At 39.4% G+C, this 18,508-nt stretch overlaps 1 protein-coding gene across 9 annotated transcripts in view; it reads left to right on the top strand.

Annotated features, from left to right (window-relative positions):
* SPAG9 (sperm associated antigen 9) overlaps nt 1-18,508 on the top strand; it is a 57,585-nt gene that overhangs the window by 22,040 nt on the left and 17,037 nt on the right. For 2 of the 9 annotated variants that reach the window (XM_072352012.1, XM_072352011.1), the window contains exons 4-20: nt 984-1,078; nt 5,665-5,818; nt 8,517-8,727; nt 9,190-9,289; nt 9,950-10,071; nt 11,486-11,608; nt 12,580-12,594; nt 13,054-13,111; nt 13,202-13,354; nt 13,442-13,493; nt 13,895-14,025; nt 15,068-15,124; nt 15,960-16,133; nt 16,738-16,867; nt 17,118-17,210; nt 17,499-17,666; nt 18,165-18,336. In XM_072352012.1, coding sequence (XP_072208113.1) covers nt 984-1,078; nt 5,665-5,818; nt 8,517-8,727; nt 9,190-9,289; nt 9,950-10,071; nt 11,486-11,608; nt 12,580-12,594; nt 13,054-13,111; nt 13,202-13,354; nt 13,442-13,493; nt 13,895-14,025; nt 15,068-15,124; nt 15,960-16,133; nt 16,738-16,867; nt 17,118-17,210; nt 17,499-17,666; nt 18,165-18,336 — 2,008 coding nt within the window. Of the gene's footprint in view, nt 1-983; nt 1,079-1,527; nt 1,901-5,664; nt 5,819-8,516; nt 8,728-9,189; nt 9,290-9,949; nt 10,081-11,485; nt 11,609-12,579; nt 12,595-13,053; nt 13,112-13,201; nt 13,355-13,441; nt 13,494-13,894; nt 14,026-15,067; nt 15,125-15,959; nt 16,134-16,737; nt 16,868-17,117; nt 17,211-17,498; nt 17,667-18,164; nt 18,337-18,508 lie in introns of those variants that run through there. The other 7 variants (XM_072352014.1, XM_072352013.1, XM_072352019.1 and 4 more) reach the window with 5 other exon arrangements.

Here is an 18,508-nt window from a genome sequence, read left to right as displayed (position 1 = left end):
AATAGATTTTTTTTTTTATTATTTTTTTTTCCTAGATGAAACCTGTGACTTGAATATGTTTCAGGGAGAAATATCTGCTGGGTTCTTGTGTGGGACATCAGTGATTTTTTCAGTTCTCAATGCCCTGTTCATCATGACTGATAGTGTAGAAATGTTGGAAATGCACGAAGTCGCAGGGGCTCTCTTCATACTTCTTTAGCTTTCGTTTTGGGGATGGCAGTGCCTGTGCCTGCTTTCCACGCGCATCCCAGACTAGCTGAGTGCTGAGCAGCACCATCCTTAGGCAGATTGGAATCAGGAGTCATTAAATAAGTCATGGCTGCCGGAGTCAGCTTTGGCCTGTGGCCACCTCTTAATGGGAAGGGAGCGTGCAAGCAGAACTTCTCCTGTGCTAAAAACCCAGAGTCAGTCTAGATGGTTGGAAACCAAAGCTTTGAGTTCTCTAAGTGAAGTTAAATTGATACTAATTTTGAAAGAAAGAAAGGAGATGTTGAATTCATTTATGCCCATGGAAAGAAATCCGACTTTGTATAATATTTGGAGTATATGCTTTCTCATCTTTGTGCTTCTTTTGGTGGTAGGCAACAATGACCTGTACTGGATGTCCTATAATAAACTTGAATATCTGCTGACGTAATTAGAGTTCTTAGCCTCTAATGTGTGTTGGAAGGTGGCACTTGGGATCAGAAATGTTGTTTGTATGCCACGTGTGCTTTGGATGCTACTACAGTGTTCCTTGTGCATGAAAGCACAAGTTCTCTAATTTTTTAATTACAGGATTCTCTTCTGGTTTGTGGCTTTAAACACTGCAATGTTGCTTTGTCCTTTGTTCACCTATTAAATGTTTCTGAATGCTCTTTCTACTTTTAGCAGAACAGAGAAAGGTTAGGTTTTATTGCCAATAATTATGCAACTGTAATAGAAGTAACTGGCATTAAGCTGTTGTGTTTTCTTTTTTGCTGTTTCTCTGTCATTTTAAACAGATGATTCACAATTATATGGAGCACTTGGAAAGAACCAAACTTCATCAGCTAACAGGGGGCGATCAGTTAGAATCCACAACGCACAGTAGAATTAGGTAAGCTGTTTATTATGCTCTCACCCTGTGAAATGAAAGCAAAATCCGTTCGTTTGTGTTTGCAAGACTTTGTCCTTTAATCCTACAACAACGATTTGGCTGAATCGGAAAAATTTATTGTATGATTGGAATGCAGCAAGAGAATAGCGTAGAAGTCAGGAGAGAAAAGATTCTGCTGTTGTACTGCTGAACGTTGAGATATGTCCTTTGTGCCCTGTCCTTAATTTCAGCTTTTTTTTTGGGCTGTTTGCTTAAAGGTAGGTATCAAAAAATATCCCGGAATAATTGCCGTCTCACTGCTGCTTTGTGTACAGGTTGATGGAGGTGGGTATCTTGATACTCACTTGTTCTGGGGGCTTGATGTGAATATATTATGCAGATTTGGAGCTTTCCAGCCTATGAGCTGCGTGTGGAAGGAGGGGAGAATAGCTCCTGGGCTGGCTGTGTCTGCGTCTGCATCAGTGCTGCGAGGAGCTCCGGTGCGAGGGGGGAGGAGAGGTGATGTCATTGCTGTGGAGCTGCTGCAGAAGAGTGGAAAGCTGCTGCTGATGGCATTGTTTTTGTGGCAGCGGCTGAATGACAGACTTTGCCGACAAAGATACATCCTTGGTCCCCGCATAGCCTTCTCGGTCCCGGCGTTTCACCATGCCAGCGCAGCGCCATGAATCCTGGATGCATGCTGCTATTTGTGTTTGGCTTCGTTGGCGGGGCGGTGGTCATTAACTCGGCTATCTTGGTGTCTCTCTCTGTTCTGCTGCTTGTGCACTTTTCTATTTCTACTGGCGTGCCAGCTCTGACGCAGAACCTCCCAAGGATACTCAGGTACTCTGACCCACTGAACCTTAGCTGCACGAGCTCTTGCTTTTTCTCTGCTTTCTTTTCAAACAGGAAGAGCAAGGATCAACGAAAGATGTCGACCATGGATAAATTTCAAATTCTTTTATACATGTAATATTTATGGACAGGGATATGGTAGTACGGTTCTTACACACTGGAATTTATTTGCCTTTTGTTTAAGCAAGTCCAAGATCTGCCTGTATTTTTCTTTTTAAGGAAATCTATTACCTTGATCTGTAGTAATCTGCAAAAAAAAAAAGCTGAAGTGAATGTCACGGATAAAGCCTGCGTTTGTTGTGTTGTCAGGCACTTAAGGGCTGGTTGTGTGTAGCCATAAAGGTATGCAGACCAAGGCCTTATGCTAACACATTTCATTCCTTTATAATCTAATAAGTTATGTAAGATCACCTAATTGATAGACTGTACAAATACCCGATAATTAATTGCTGTTTTTTGTTGTTTTTTGTGTTTTTTTTTTATATATATAACCTTAATTATTGGTTGGTGGGGAGAGAAGTCTTTCCTCATTTAAGCATTAGAGCTCTCAAAGCCTATTCACTATTGTTCAGCCAAATGTTATCCTCTCCTCATTTTTCTGTACTTGTGTGGCACACTGCCTGCTCTGCCCTCCCTCACATCATGTCCTGTGTCCTGGTTGCCTGGAGCAGAAGCAGGCATACATTAGAACGTGGTTACCAGAAGTAACTTTTATGCCTTTTACCATAAATACAGCAGGAGGGTAACTGGAAAATTCGAAATGTAGCTTTCTGACCCAAAAATTTGGAGTGCTTCAAAATTTAATAACAAACTTTATTGAAAGAGAGAAAAATGCTGAAAGCATCCTCTAAAAGAGCCGTGTGACTCTCTGTAATACCCGGTGCCTGTGGTTGCTGTATAGGAGAATGCTCTTCAATTGAGGGCTGAGCACAGAAACATTTTTCTTAGGTTTAAAATCTATCAGTAGATGAAAGACTGTAATGCAGTGCAACTAACAAATACACGCACACTGAATGCAGAGAAATAAAGTGCTTCTAACTCTTTAGAGTGATTTAGTTGTTAAGGCTGTATTTGGTCAAAGGGGGCAGAAAACAAACCCAGATCTTGACAGAAGCAGCAGAGCAAAATCCTGAACTTCAATTCAGATAACTTCTTCAGAATTCATTTATTTAAGCAGTCAGGTGGCTTAAGAAAATTTGTTCTTCGTGATGAGCTTTTGCTTCCCTGCTGAACATATGTTGGATCTGAATGGTTTTTGGAAGCCATGCTGTTCCTGGCTTACCTTTTCCCTGTAATTCCTAAGTCTTACTCCTAAGGAATGACAGGAGTTTAAGCTCAATTCCTTAGCCTGTTATGCACTTGAGAACGGTAAAGATGTAGGGTGAGGGAATGTAAGTGTAAACCAGTTGTATTGTTTTTACCATTAGTGGGTTATTGCAGCACAGCATCTGGCTGCTTATTCTGGAGGTTCCTGGAAATGCCTCAATACGTTGTCGAGTATTAGTTTAGGATTTTGAAACAAAAGCCTGCCTTCTGCTCACTGTCATATTCTTGGGTGTTTTTTGGATGTGGAGGCAGTAAAGGGGGCTTTTTTGCTCTCTAGGCAACAGCCATTAAATAAATTGAGGCTGCTTCAGTCTAATTAGGTTGCTTAATGCAGGCATCCTCATAGTAAGCCCTGATTTCCAACAGATGCCCCTTTTCAGGCTTCATTCACCTTGCAGCTTTGCAGTGCTCCCAAACTGCTTCTTTAAACATATGAAAAAGAGATGATACATTTTAATAGAAAACTATTCCCCAAAGAAGCACTTTTCGGTTGGAACTGTTTTGCTGCTCCCTGTTTTAAGTTCCCTCTTCTGATGCATACAAAGGAGAGGAGCTTTGTGGTTATCTTGCAGGCAGCTCTGTTTGCTCGGAGCCGCGGCGGGAGGCGTTTTGGGAGCGCGGGGCTCTGCACAATGCGCCTTTATGGCCGCCCTTTCTTTGAGGCTGAAGGGATCCCTCTTTTTTTTTATTATCTTTTTTTTTTGGCTATTCAACTTCTCAACCAATGGCGTGTTTTCAGCCTTTCTTTTATCATAATTTAAGCTTCTGTGGCGCCTTTTGTTCACAGCGGAGTTGTGGGAAATGTAAAGAAAAGCAGCGACAGCTGGAATCTGATCCTTTAGTTCTTTGGCTATTATTTTCCTGAATGCTTTTCAGCAGAGTTACTGCTCCAGCAGCCACCAGCGATCTGATGCTTTTCATGTTGTGACCCTGGCTGATTTCTGCATTCCTTGCTTTGCTGCATATTTTGCTCAAAGTTAATTCTAAATTTCCAACTGAAGTTGGAACAATATTTCTGACAGTCCAAGGTGTGTACATGCAGGAGTTTCCAGATCTGTAACAGAACATCTTCATACCTCTCTTCTGGGAAGGTTCTTGATAAATAAAATCACTTACTATTCAGTTTTTTCTATGCTTTTCAACATTGCCTTTTGTGTTTTTGCATATGGCTTGTATACAGTCACTAATTCTGCAGAGAACTCAGTTGAGGTTGTGTTTATTTTGTGAAAAGCCTCGTGAAAACTGCTGTGTGAGTGAGATTTGACTGTCTGTATAATGCTGAAATACGTGGGTTATTTCAGATGCTCGTATTTTGTTTGGATTGTATCTGCAGGGACACTTGCAATGCTTTCTCTTGAGAAAAGTGATCTGCCATCACTTGTGTCTGTTTATCCTCTGTCTTCAGTGTGCTTAAAGCTTTACTTGAGTTTCACTAGTTGATCATGGCTCTTTTTTTCTGTATTTCATTATTCTATCTGAACAAATACTCTGTTTTACCTCAATGCTATGCCCAGCTGATGTTATTCCTTTTCAGGGCTGGCCGTAGCATCCTGTGAATTGCATTCTACACAGTGTTTTTCTCTTGTGCTACAAAAAAGGCCTTTTTGTTCACTGGTCACATTACTAATAGCAAGACCAGATTTGGGAATGTTTTGGGGGAGATGCAACATGCAAATCTTTGGAACTTCCAAATGTCTGTTGAGAAGTGACAAAAGATAGCGAAGGGCTGGATGAAGTTCTTTGCCTTCCTTATTGATGAAGTAAAGCTGAAGCTGTAGTTGGTGATGTGAGGCCAGTGCTGCTGCTCCCAGAAGTGGAGTCGTATGGTAGCACCGGCTGCTGGTCTCTAGCTTTTCTCAACCCTTTGTGTGGCTGTAGGGTGAAACAGGGTTGCACCGATGTTTGTTAAAACTGTGGCATTTCTGCCTTGGCTGGCTTTGCCACTGGTGATTCTCTGACCTCTTTGTTTTTCTTCATGTTACACAAACGCATATAGATCAGGTGACCCTAGAGTCTGACTTCAGGATAATAGCTTGACTTTCTCAAATGCTTCAGTTGATGATTCAGTTGAAGTTATGTGGTGGTGTGTATCTTGTGCAAAAAGTGGTGTTTAAGTGGTTGATGGAGACTGATCTTCCGAAGTTGACATTTTCATCTGCTCTGTTTCTGTAGAACTCCAGTTTGCTATAGATTAGATGTGGTGCTGTCGATACTACTGCCTAAAGCCATGGAGTAGCCTATGTACAATCAAATAATGCAAAAGAAAAAAGTAGGGTGTGCTGTAATACGATCTGTGTGTGCTGTATTCTGTATTAAATAGAGAAAAGCATGTGTATGTTTGACTTCCCTGATGATTTCAGAGGCATACAGCATAAGGTGTGTGACGTCTGAAATGGCTGATGATGAAATCTGTCTCTTTCCAACAGAAAGGAGCGGCCGATATCACTGGGCATCTTCCCTTTGCCTCCTGGAGACGCACTGCTCACACCTGAAGCTCAGAAAGAAGCAGGGGAAACACCTGGGTCAGAGCACTGGAAATTCCACGAGCTAAGCCAGCCACGGTCCCACACGAGTCTGAAGGTACGTGGTCAGTGTCTTGTGCTTTAGGAGGAACCCTGTGAACAGTGTGTGGTTCATGGCTGGGGGAAGGGGGGAAAGAATTGAATGGGAGGAGGTAGAACTGTGACTTGTGCGAACCAAATAAGGTGTGGAGTTTTGAGGGAAGAAACAGTTTGGGTTGCATTTTCCAAGCAAGTGGTAATACAGTCCTTGTATTCACAAGTGTTTTTTTCCTAACTAACGACCGTTTCCAAAGGTCACTTGCTTGCACTATACTGGGCAGATATGTAAATAGAGTAAACAGATCTCCTAATTTAATATCATTTTGGAGGGAAGGCTTGGATTACTATGTATTCTAAAGCAGCCTCTGCCTGCTTGAACATGTAGCATGGGTATACCACAGAGGTGGGTGACCAGGCTTTCCTAAATTAGCCTGTGATATGATTTCCCTTACGTGTAGCTTGGCTGTAATTCCTACTATTGTTCTGCATTCCAGCAGTGGGAGGGTGGCACCGAGTAAGCTGCAGGAAGGGGGAAAATGGGGGGAGTGGTGCTGGAGTGCAGCAAGTGTGGAAGTCCGAACCAGCCTGAGGAACTCCAGAACTTGTGTAATCTCAGTCTCCTTATGTTAGTGAAGGGGTTTGAGGAGAAGGGATGCACTGTTATTTCTGATATATGCAGATAAAGCAATTTAGTCTCCTCCAAATTGAAATTAATTACCAGTATGAGAATACTAAACTGATAAGAAATAAAAAGCTCTACAGAAGTACCTGGAACTCAGACTATTTTTTTTCCCTAGAGTTCAAATGGAGGTAATGGGAAGTGTAAGTAATGGTCAGTTATAAACAAATATCAGTGGCGGCAGGAGTTTGAGTCTAAAAACTTGTCACCTATCAAACGCTTGGCTGGGGCTGTGTTGGATCTCAAAATCTCCCTATTCCCTTTGCCCCACGCTAATTAACTTAAACTGACAGAGCTCTCCCTTTAGGAGAGCTGCTTGAGATATGACTTACATAAAAAGATGAGTAGGTAGGGATGGGATGCAAAGGACCGCTTTTGATTCTTGCTCAGAAAACTACTTTGATTACGATATGTTGTTATAATAGGTTTTTTGTTGTAACTTCTCTCAAAATAATTAATTGTTTGAAACAGTTGTCGGAAAACAGTACAAATTGCGATCTTATAAGCCTACTTAGAATAAGCTGCTTTGGTCCAGAGCAGTGTTATACATGTGAATATAAACCAAATACAGTAGCTTAATGAGCAATGTTTCTTGGGGGGGGTAGGGAACCCTGAAATAAAATTCAGCAGAAAGCAAAGTCAGAAATATAAAATATGGCATCATTTGAGGTTGCTGTAAGCCAAGGGCCATTCCCTTCTGTGTTTTCTTTTGTACTGTCGAGCCATTTTTCTTGAGCTTTGCGTGTGAAAGCCGGTGGTCAGTCCATGTTGCATCAGTTAGTGAATGCTTTTGGAATACAAAGATGTAGAAATGTTTGAATGGAGCCAGCAGCTCTGTTGAGGTTTTATTCCCTGTTTGTGTGAACTCTGGATTCCCATGGTAAGGGGTATCGTTCCCTCCCGTCTGTAAGTGCTTGCTGAAGTGTGAATCATTCGTCAGTCAGTGGCTGAACTGTACCTATTAAAAAGCCATTTGGAAAATAATGTCTTTTAATGGGCACCAAATATACATGATGAGTTATTCTGGAGGTGTTTGTTGGCTGAGATTTCTGAATAATTTTGTCAGAATATCAAACAATAATAGTTTGTTCTGGAATTTACTACCAAGGGGATGAAAATGAAGTAATTGATAGGAAGATGCTTAAAGCAGCAGTTTGTGTCTAAGTGGGAATGTTACTGTGGGATGCAGGCTTTTCATATATACAGGTCTGTGTAAATGTGCTGCTCCTTGTACTGATAAACTGATGTCTTATCTGGCAAGGAAGTAGCAGAAGTAAAAAACTTACAGATGACAACTACTGTTCACCTTATACTTAACTCAAATGGCAGAAGGCATGTCTCTATTCAGGTCTCTGTTTTTCAGTAAGGTTGAAAATTCAGCTTCATTTTGTTATTGAGAAGGAATGCAAGCAGTACAATCAATCAAAGCTTCTCAAAATGCGAACTTCTTTCTCATTAAGTTTTGCTGGAGAACAGTGTCCTAAATGGACCAGCTTATGTTCATATCTGCAGTGAGATCTTGTTCACTGATATGCTGCTGTTTAAGTGATAGTTAAGATGTCTGAATGCTAGTACAGCTCTGTGTTATATTTTTATACCAGATAAATACATGTTCTGCATCAGTGCTTCTGAATCTGTTCTTTAAGAAGTTATTTTAAGACATCATACATGTTTTGAGCAAGTAGAAATTCTAGAACAGCTTTGGAAAGACTGTCATCAATTCACTTTGCAGCTAGAAGAGTTGCTGACAGGGTAATGCAGCCTGCTGTCTGCGAGGCTTAATAGAACAACATAATAAACTTGTTGATATACTTTATTAATTGCGATTTTTAAAGAGCATGAAAGTAAGGGCTTGTTATGTAGCTGTAATCTTAACAGGAGTGAAAACCATGCCCACAGTTTAATGATACGTTTGGCAGGTACTGGCTTAAGGTATTCTTTATATTTCTGCTTCTTTATATTTGCACGATCTTCAGCAAAATGCAGCGTAACTGTTCCAATTCTTCATATTTTTTATTCAATAACTGTTGAATTTTAGGATGAGCTCTCTGATGTTAGCCAAGCAGGCTCAAAAACCACTACTCCAGCATCCACAGCTGCTTCAGATGTACCTGCACTGCCTGCTGAGACTCCTCAAAAGGAAGATGCTGAGGGATTTGCGAAGGGCACAGATATGCAGAATGAGAAGCCGGACGTAAGCAAGAATATTGAAGTACAGGTAGCTCAAGAGACAAGGAATGTGTCCACAGGTGAGCTGCATTTCTTTTTTAGTGAATTATTATTATGGATCTCAGTGGTCATTGTGAAATTTTGTATTCTCGTGCAACAAGTGACAAATGTGTTTTTACTGAATCTTTAGGTGTACAAAACCTTGGTAAAAACACAAGTCTGTTTTTTTTATTGGTGATGTTAGAATTGTTTCTGATGTTCCCCTGTGAGCAGCAGAAGTGACACTCATCCAAGCAGAGCCTTGAAATGAGATGGATGTCTGCTTTCATAGGAATGAAGTTAAATTCAACAGAAACTGGCTTAGAAATTCCAGTGTGCACAAGGATATCAAAATCCATGTGTCTTCTCATGTGGTTACTTACATAATCCTTAAATGAGTCTGTTAGGTTGATGGTCAACATGGTATTATGTTTATGTAATGCTCTATGTCACAATTCATGGTGATTTTCTGTTATTTAAACACCTTATTTGCTTTTCTTTAGGTGGAAATGAAAATGAAGAAAAATCTGAAGTTCAGGCAATCATTGAGTCAACTCCAGAGCTGGATATGGATAAAGATCTCAGTGGATATAAAGGTTCCAGGTAAGTTGAGTAGTGTTTTTCCTACTCAAATCACAGTTTTAGAAGGTACCAGACTTAAGTTTTGAACTCATGACTTGTTATGAATTTTTAAGACTGAGGTCATGCGTTATATAATAAAATCTCCTACTTCTGTGACCCTGTTTCTTTCCCCAAATTCCTCTGGAGGTTTTAAGTGTAACAGCAGTTCTTTAGTCTGTTTCTGTGCTTGAACCTCATTATACAGCAGACTTAAGAATACCTCAGTATTCTTTCTGTATTTTGATGAGATGTTCTACACTGAGAGGCCTTTTTCCCTTAAATCTAGATTTCAAGATGCTGGCGTTTGCTTTGCTGGCCTCTTGTTTTCTTTCACCCACACGTTTAAAATCTGGACTTATGGCTGATTCTCAGTTCTACAGCATTTTTTTTTTTATCAGATTCTGATGGAGGAATCCCAGTTGAACATGTGCCAGAGTCTGATTGTTTGCAAGCTTTTGATTATGAAGGGCAATATTAGAAAAGATATGATTATGGAATTTAGGACTCTAAGCCAAAAGCTTCTGAAAATGTTACTTGTTTTTTTGGGAACTCTGTGTAGCAACATAGAGGGAACTTTCTTCAGAGTGGGAATGTATTTTCCTTCTTCCTTCTTAATGGTGTTTGTTTTATTTCTTTGCATAGCACTCCTACCAAAGGCATAGAGAACAAAGCATTTGACCGTAATACGGAATCACTCTTTGAAGAGCTGTCATCTGCTGGGTCTGGCTTAATTGGAGATGTGGATGAGGGTGCAGACTTGCTGGGTAAGAAGGGTTATTTAACGATGCTGCTTACAGGAGTGTTCGTTGTGAGTGAAATGTTTAATTATACTTGTTAGGTTTAATGTTAGGAGTAATTTGAAAGTATCTGAGTTTTATCTGAAGTGAGTTAAATTGGAATTATGGAACAAAAAAGGGAAAATGTGGTCTTTCTTCCAGCATACCCACAGTCTGTGCAGGCACTGTGTGTACTATTCTTTATTCCAGTTTTCTGTATCTTATCTGACATAAGGATTTTGTGTTGAACTGAAGTGGTCTTTTTTTAGTACTAGCTAACTTAATGGTGGTTATGCCTATCTGTAATTTCTTGGCTTTACCACAGCTCTGTGGAATATGGTTTATAAGTAAATTTCAGTATAATGCAGTGGTGGTAATTTGAGAATGAAACTATTAATTAAAAGCAGGGAAGAGGGAAGGAAACATTTCTTCCTTCCCTACCAAACAGTTTGCTGTTGCTTGTATGCTCACTGAACAGAATGCAGTTTTGGGGGATATGAGTTGATCAGGAGCAAAGAGGCCAGTTAAAAGTCTTTCCATAAATGATTACTGTCTAGTATAATCACAGAGGGTTTCTGGACATATCAATGTTTAGGCCTCATTTGTCAGTATATAAAATGCAGGTGCATTTCTTGTGTGTATGTGTTAGAAATGCATATGGGAAATCATTCAGCTTCTGTTTTCTGAATGTGCGGAAGTAGAGATGCATAGTATTTAGAATTACTGCACACGCAGGCTGAGTTTCTGGTTCAGCATTCCACCAGAAACCTACTTCACATCAAGCAGGGGATGTTTCTGACAGTATTTCCCACTTGGACTAACAGACCTATTTTCAGTCTGAGAGAAGACTTCTCTTTGTTACTCTGTACTGCTTGGAATCCTGAGCAGTGAGAGGCACACCTTCCTTTGCCAAACGTATTTCATCCCAAACTTTTGCACTTTGTCACGTGGGCAGCTCGTGTTGCATTCTGCATGCAAAAACAGGTACTGGAGAAATAGTACAAACACTGGAACAACTTCTTGTCTGCATGATAGAAATCAAATTTCTGTCCAGATTGCCTGATGATAAATACGTTGCTTTCTGTAGGCAAAAGTAATATACTACTAAATACAATGTATCAAAGGTTTGTTGTCTTCATTAGCATTTTCATTACAACCACTGCTGTTATTATCAGTATGTGCCAAGGGAACAAGTTGTAACAATTTGCTATGCAGAATGTGAGGTAACAGTTTGATAACATAAAGACATTTCCACTTAAAACACAACCACACTCCAAACCACTTGCGCCACTCAGTAGCCACATCTGCATCCAGGGTAGCTGTGTTTCAAGCACTTGTTTTGAGGTCTGTAAAAGTAGTTAATTGGGATTCTCTAATGTTTTCTCTTGGGCTGCATACCCAGGGGAATATTCTGGTGTGTATGCTTCTCTTTTTAAAAACAAAAATTGGAACTTGTTGCTTCTACAGTTAGGCGTTCTTGGCTGCTGCTCTCATGAAATCCATTCTCTGCATCTTTCCCTGCTTGGTAACACCTTTGTTTTTTTGCCCTCGCACTCTTTTGGCTTTCTAGTTTTTGGTCATTTGTTACAGTGGATCCTGAAATGTGTTGGAAGTGGTCCTGGCTACTTCTGTGGCTTCTGAGAACATTTAGAAAGAGTTCTTGGAGTAACATCCCTATATGGCTGGAGCGTAATGGGTTTCTCCCGTTATCAATGAAGCACCATCAGCCAATCTAACTTCCTTCCGAGTTCAATATCATTTGGTTTTAATCCAAAACTTGGGGAATTTTGACTTGCATGTCCGTTTTTAGAGTAACCCTTTTTATTGTTATGAAGCTTTTAAGTCTGTTAGCAAAGTTGCTTAAGAGTTGTGTTCATAGAATGTCTTAATAAGCCTCCACCATTAAAAGACTTCTTTTCTTGTGTTGATCTCGAATCAGCATCGCTTGTGTCATCATTGTGGTAACAGTGGAAGGTTTAATCTGGAAATACTTCTGCTGTGCCAGGTGTGAACAGACTGTATCTACCTCATTTTTAAAACCCTGCAATTGGTTACTTCATACATGCAAACAATAGGGGCGAAAAGTTCATTTCCAAGAGAGGAAATAAGATTGAAGCAGCTACATGAGGAGTTAAGCTTGTTTTTTGTGGCAGTATATTCCTGTGAAACATACTGAACAGTAAAGCATTTTTGATTACCTGCTTCTAAATTGTTTCACAGAAAATAAACTTCTATTAAATTACTGTTGTGGTTGGTTTTTTTTTTGTAAGTCCAACCAATAGAAAAGTTTATGACCAATTTTATTTAACAACTTTCATGTAAAGTCTTGCTTCTAACCACATCACATTTCACTTCCAGTTATTGGTGGTGGCTTTGTTTTAATTCACTCTTACTTCATAAGTTTAAGTATTTTACTGCTCTTCACCCATACTACCCCTTACATGAAATGTTTCTTGTTCTTGTTTTTGCTTTACATGGAATGCATGGGCTTTAAAGACCATAATTTCTTTGGTAAGGTATCATTTGCTCTGGGGAAATTTGCAGGGCTTTCACAATGTGAGCTTTAATCGGCATGTTTTGTTTAACTTACGTACTTTTGACTCTTACCTGATGTAAAAGACAGCAGAACACAGTAGAATTAACTTTTTGTGTACTGATGCTTCCCCATGGATGCTGTACTTGTTTATTTGCTGTTGAGATGTAGCATCCTCAGTATGTATGTAGTAGATGGAGGTAGCATCAGCCTTGTTAGCCAGGGCTGCCTTTAGTCTTTATTTGAAGGCAGATTGGGAAGAAGGTGGAGGGGAAGCCTAAATGCAGGTGGTAGATCCTGAAATTTCAGGTAGCTTGTAATTTTTTTTTTTGCCAGGCTTCGTACTTAAAATTCGCCTATTTTTGGATATTGATAAAACTGAGGCTTTTAGGAAATCAATTTCTTCTGCTAATTCTGTGTTCATTTCCTTTGGAAAGGAATGGGTCGTGAGGTAGAAAACCTTATTTTGGAAAACACTCAGCTGTTGGAGACAAAGTAAGTGTAAATAAGTAAAACTCAACTGAAGCTGAATGTGCTATGAGGCCGTAGTCAGTCCTTGTAATGATGTTTTACATGTTTGTCTAGGAATGCACTGAATGTGGTGAAGAATGATTTAATAGCAAAGGTGGATGAATTGACCTGTGAGAAGGATGTCCTGCAAGGTGAATTAGAGGCTGTAAAACAAGCAAAGCAAAAGCTTGAAGAGAAGAATAAAGAACTGGAAGAGGAGCTTAAAAAGTAAATTTAATACTGAGATTCTGAAAAAGAAAGAAAACTGCTGTGGTATCTAATGCAATTACTTACGTTGTGTTTCTTTTTATTTAGAGCTCGTGCAGAAGCAGAGGAAGCAAGACAAAAAGCTAAAGAGGATGATGATGTAGGTTTACGTGTGCATGTATATTTTTGTATTGATAATTCACAAGTAGTTGTGAGACTGCATGCATTGAATGAATGCTGTTAAGCTTAATTGCTTAAGAGGTAAACTTTCTCCATGTTAAAACAGACCTGAAGAGGCCAAGTAAACTTCAATTCGCTATCTGTCATCCCTGTCCTTCCTGAATAACTGCTTTTATTCAGATTTTACTAAATTTGGAATGATGGGAGGAGGGGAAGCTGTGGTAGAAAGCACTGGGTAAAATTGAGTTAGGTTTTACAAAGCTCCAAACAGTTTAGAATCTGGAATTGTGCCCCAAACTGACTCTTGTCTGAAGGCAGTGGCTGACTCTGCAAGGCCCTGCTGTGCTCCTTTGTTCATTCTGTTTGTTTTTCTGTGTTCAGAGTGATGTCCCCACCGCTCAGCGGAAGCGCTTTACTCGTGTTGAAATGGCTCGTGTTCTGATGGAAAGAAATCAGTATAAAGAGAGGCTGATGGAACTTCAGGAAGCTGTTCGATGGACTGAAATGATAAGGTAAAAGACACTTAGCTCCTCGGATTTCACAAGCTTTATCTGTATGTGATCTGGTCAGTAGACTTACCTCCTTGCCTGCCCGTGAATAAGTTTTTGAAGTTATGTGCATGCAATGGTTTGCCAGAATGGGATCTTGGTGACACCTCTGAGAATGCATGACTTCATGTGATGTGAAACAAACACAGTTTCCATTTTCTCACGGGTTTACAAACCTTTTTTAATCATCGCTGTTTCTGAGGGAGAAAAGTTACCATATGTGCACACGCATCTTAAAGCGGTGTGCTCAGTTAGCAGCTTAGACATCAAAAAGGTAATGCAGTCGGTCTTCAGACTGAGTATAATCCATGTATAAGATCCCGAATAGTGCAGGAGAAAACACAATTTTAAAATCACAAGATTTGTTAAATATTAACTGGTGAACTTGGTCTAGCCTGCATCTTCAATACTGAGTTATCTGGAGGGGATGGCACCCCCCAGTGGGCTCCATATCCAGTAGTGTCATTTGCTGCCGCCTGCTGGTCAGGTACGGTGAATGATATTCGATTTTTTTGTTATTGTCCTCAATACCCATGAGCCATTCAGGGTCTGAGAGAGAAATACGATCCCCAAGCAGCTATGGCTTGCTTTTCTTAGCTATAGTTATCTCCTACAGCAGTCTCATACCTCTGGGTATGCTGAGTTTATGGGTCCAGGAGCAGTCACCACTGTTTATTTACTACTGTGTCAAAAACCCAAATTTTAAAATAAGAAGCACTGGTTAAAATACTAAGGCAGAAGAATTTGAAGTTTTTTTTAAAGTCTGTTTTCACTGTAAAATGTTGTATGAGTTTTCCATCCTGTTTACAGAGTACTTACTAGTTATGATGCAAATATATGTTGATATCGGTGTTGTGCTTGTTAGAGGGGCTAGTGTGAAGAAATAGGCCTTAATGCTTCCAATATCAGTTGTTCTGTTCTGTAGAAGTCACACACTGTCCTATTCCTTCCCCTTTTAAATTTTTATTACCATTTACTCTCTAAACTTAAGATTTGTTTCTTGTAGAGCATCAAGAGAAAATCCAGCCATGCAAGAAAAGAAGAGATCCAGCATATGGCAGTTGTAAGTATTAAAATACAACTCATTAACAACAAATAAAAGACCCTAACCAATTAGCTAATTAGCTGGCACATTTTTGTATGTTAGCTGATTGTCTTTCAGCAAATGGAGCTGTCTTAATTGTTTCCCTCTTGTTACCTAGCATGCCCACTCGGTAAGACTGTTCTTGAAGACAAATATATCGTAAGCTGCATCATCTAATGAATGGCTGTGCACTTTGTGAAGTTAAATGCCAAAGTGCTGGAACTTTTTTTTGTAGCTGAATATGCACCAGAACTTGTTTGATTTTTTTGTTATGATGAAAAATAGAAACTTGAATAGCTTGTGTGGATTGCATTTATTTCAGCTTTTCTTTTCTTTATGAAGTATGGTTTACTCTGATGAATTTTCCTTTCTAACTGGATGCTCTTTAGATCTGAAATGGTGTTATTCACAACAAGATACCTGGCAAATAATCCTCTTGATCTTGTGCATTGCTGATAACTAATACATTACTCAGATAATACTCAGAGTGGTGGAAGCTTTAAAATAGTGCCCTGTGCATGAACTAACGTGCATCATAAAACTGTCTTCCAGACACAGAGTTCACATCCTAGTTTTCTTGAATTATTCATTCAAGATCCCATTACATTTACTGTACGAACAGTCAGTAATTCTTCAAGAACTTCTATTGACATGAGTTTCTTTGCTTTGAAAGTATTTGAGTGTGGAATGACTGCTGTGTTGGGCTCTACTTTCAGTCTAGCTGGCTTGAGAGGGCTATCCCATGTGGTGCTTTGCCTGCACAGTTAAATCTGGATGTTTCTTAATCTTAACAGTCTTCTTTATTTTATTCTAGTTTTAGCAGGCTCTTCAGTTCATCTAGCAATACAGCTAAGAAACCAGAACCTCCTGTCAACGTTAAATATAATGCTCCAACCTCACATATAACTCCATCAGTCAAGAAAAGAAGCAGCACCTTATCTCAATTACCTAGTGACAAATCTAAAGCCTTTGAATTCCTCAGTGACGAGTAAGGCACCTTGCTTTCATAATGCTAGATATGATCTGTCCTATATTTGCCCTTTTTTTTGTCCTCTTGAGAAAATAAGAAAAACAATGTTGTTGCAAAGAGAACTGTAATGTTCTGACGTGAATACTGATACCTGCATGATCACTGTGGTTTAGTTGCACAGAAATACTGTTCTGTTTAGCAGATACCATTGCATTTTATAAAAGCTCTTTTAGTCACAGGAGGCAGCACTCAGTATGCTCTATTCCCAAAGTTTTATGGCTAAGTAGTAACTACTCAGATACTTTCAGTTTAAATTTGGTACAAAAATACCACATGTCAGGCTAACTGGTATCTTTATTTTTTTCATCCCGTGCTGCTTTTTGGCAGTAAATTCTTTTGGCTTACAACTTCATGACTCCCAGTAACTGCGTAACCCATGCAGTTAATTTTTATGTAAGGGTACTGACAGTAGTCTTTCTGGTTTGTCTCTCTTTCCTGGGTTCATTAAAAATAGCCCACAGGAAACCTGGTGTTATACAGATGAGTTTAATGGCAGCTTCAGTGATGCACAGAATTTTTAAGAGTATAAGTAATAGGTTCTTTAATAATGATTCTTTCCTAGAACTGAAGCCAGTTTAGCCTCACGCAGAGAGCAGAAGAGAGAACAGTATCGCCAAGTGAAAGCTCATGTCCAGAAAGAGGATGGTAGAGTGCAAGCATTTGGCTGGAGTCTACCTCAAAAATACAAACAGGTATTACACATATTTTCAAGTGTGATGGAGGATATTTCATTGTTTATGGAATTCTAACAGAGTAGGGAACTGCGTTATTTCACAGCTGAGCTGATTCCAGCACTTCTGTGTTGCTCTGACTTTGACATTTGAAGGCAGCCTTTCTGAAGAAAACCACAAAGCAAAATTCTTTAAGCCTATTTAACAAAATTAATCAACTCATTCTGACAATGTTAAATATCTTTGGATGTCTCTTTTTTTTTTTGCCTAGGTGGCAAATGGTGGCCAAGGTGACAATAAGATGAAAAACTTACCCGTACCTGTTTACCTGAGACCTTTAGATGAGAAGGATACCTCTATGAAGGTAGAATATTCAGAGCTGTTGATTGAGGCTGTATTTTAGGCAGCCTATAGCGTGTTATAGTGTGTTATAAAAAACTTTATTTTCTTTCTGCAATGCAGTTGCAATTAACTTCTGCAAGCTTTACAGTTTGTGGTAAAGCGCAAGTGAATCAGAAATCAAGCTTCAGTAGAAACATTCATGACTTTAACATTAATGAATTCCTTAAATTGAACTGCAAAAAGATCATAATTTTGATATTGGTGATATTTTTTTATCAGCTTAAGATAAATGAAATCTTTTTCTTTCAAGCTGTGGTGTGCTGTGGGAGTAAACCTGTCAGGAGGGAAGACACGGGATGGTGGGTCTGTGGTTGGTGCTAGTGTGTTCTACAATGATGTGGCTGGCACGGATGCAGATGGCAACAAGCAACGCACAGGATCTCAGAGTAGCTTAGACAGACTAGACCAGGAGCTCAAGGTAAGGTCGTTATATGGGATGCTGAGTAGCCTGTGTAGTTACATACCTTTTCCATTTATCTGTAGCTTAAAGCTGATTACCAAATACATTATTGGTGGTAATAGTTTTTTCTCTGGAAGTCACCAGTGCAAGGTACTTGCATCAGGAAAAAAAAAACTCGATTATTTTTAATTCCTTTCTGTCTCAGCTTGTTGTTAAGTCTCAGGAGCCAGTCCATTTTAGAACAAAACAATGCTCTCCTTGTGCTAGTACAGCTGCCTGCTTTGAGGGGAGTGAAAGATATCAAGGTGTTTGAGGCTAACATGTTTTTAAGTGATAGTCCAGTGTTTTCATGAACTTAGTTACTTATTCTGTTCAGTTTACTAGCTTTACATTAAAGCTATATTGGCAGTGATAAGTGATCAAGTACAGTAATATATTTCAGATCAATGGAAATGCTTTTATTCTTGTCCATCTTCTTGATGTCATTTACTTCTGATCTGCTTTATTCTCCTTCAGGACCAGCAGAAGGAGCTGAAACATCAGGAAGACTTATCCAGTCTAGTCTGGATCTGTACAAGCACACATTCTGCTACGAAAGTTATCATTATTGATGCTAATCAACCAGGAAATATTCTGGACAGTTTCATTGTTTGTAATTCTCACGTGCTTTGTATTGCTAGCGTACCAGGTAAAGACTTCATAAGCAAGACCTAAATAGTTTCAGTGCAGTAGTATTGTGTAAATAGACTCAGAAAAAGATTCCTCCCAAGGAAGATTAGAACAAGAGTCATCTTTTGTATTGTCAAAATGATAATATTCAAAGGAGGGGGCAGTTTCAGATATTTTGGGAAGTTATGAGA

Source organism: Excalfactoria chinensis, chromosome 17 (assembly GCF_039878825.1).
Source record: "Excalfactoria chinensis isolate bCotChi1 chromosome 17, bCotChi1.hap2, whole genome shotgun sequence".
In the NCBI taxonomy this organism is placed as follows: domain Eukaryota; kingdom Metazoa; phylum Chordata; class Aves; order Galliformes; family Phasianidae; genus Excalfactoria; species Excalfactoria chinensis.
This window is presented reverse-complemented; position numbering and strand designations above follow the sequence as displayed.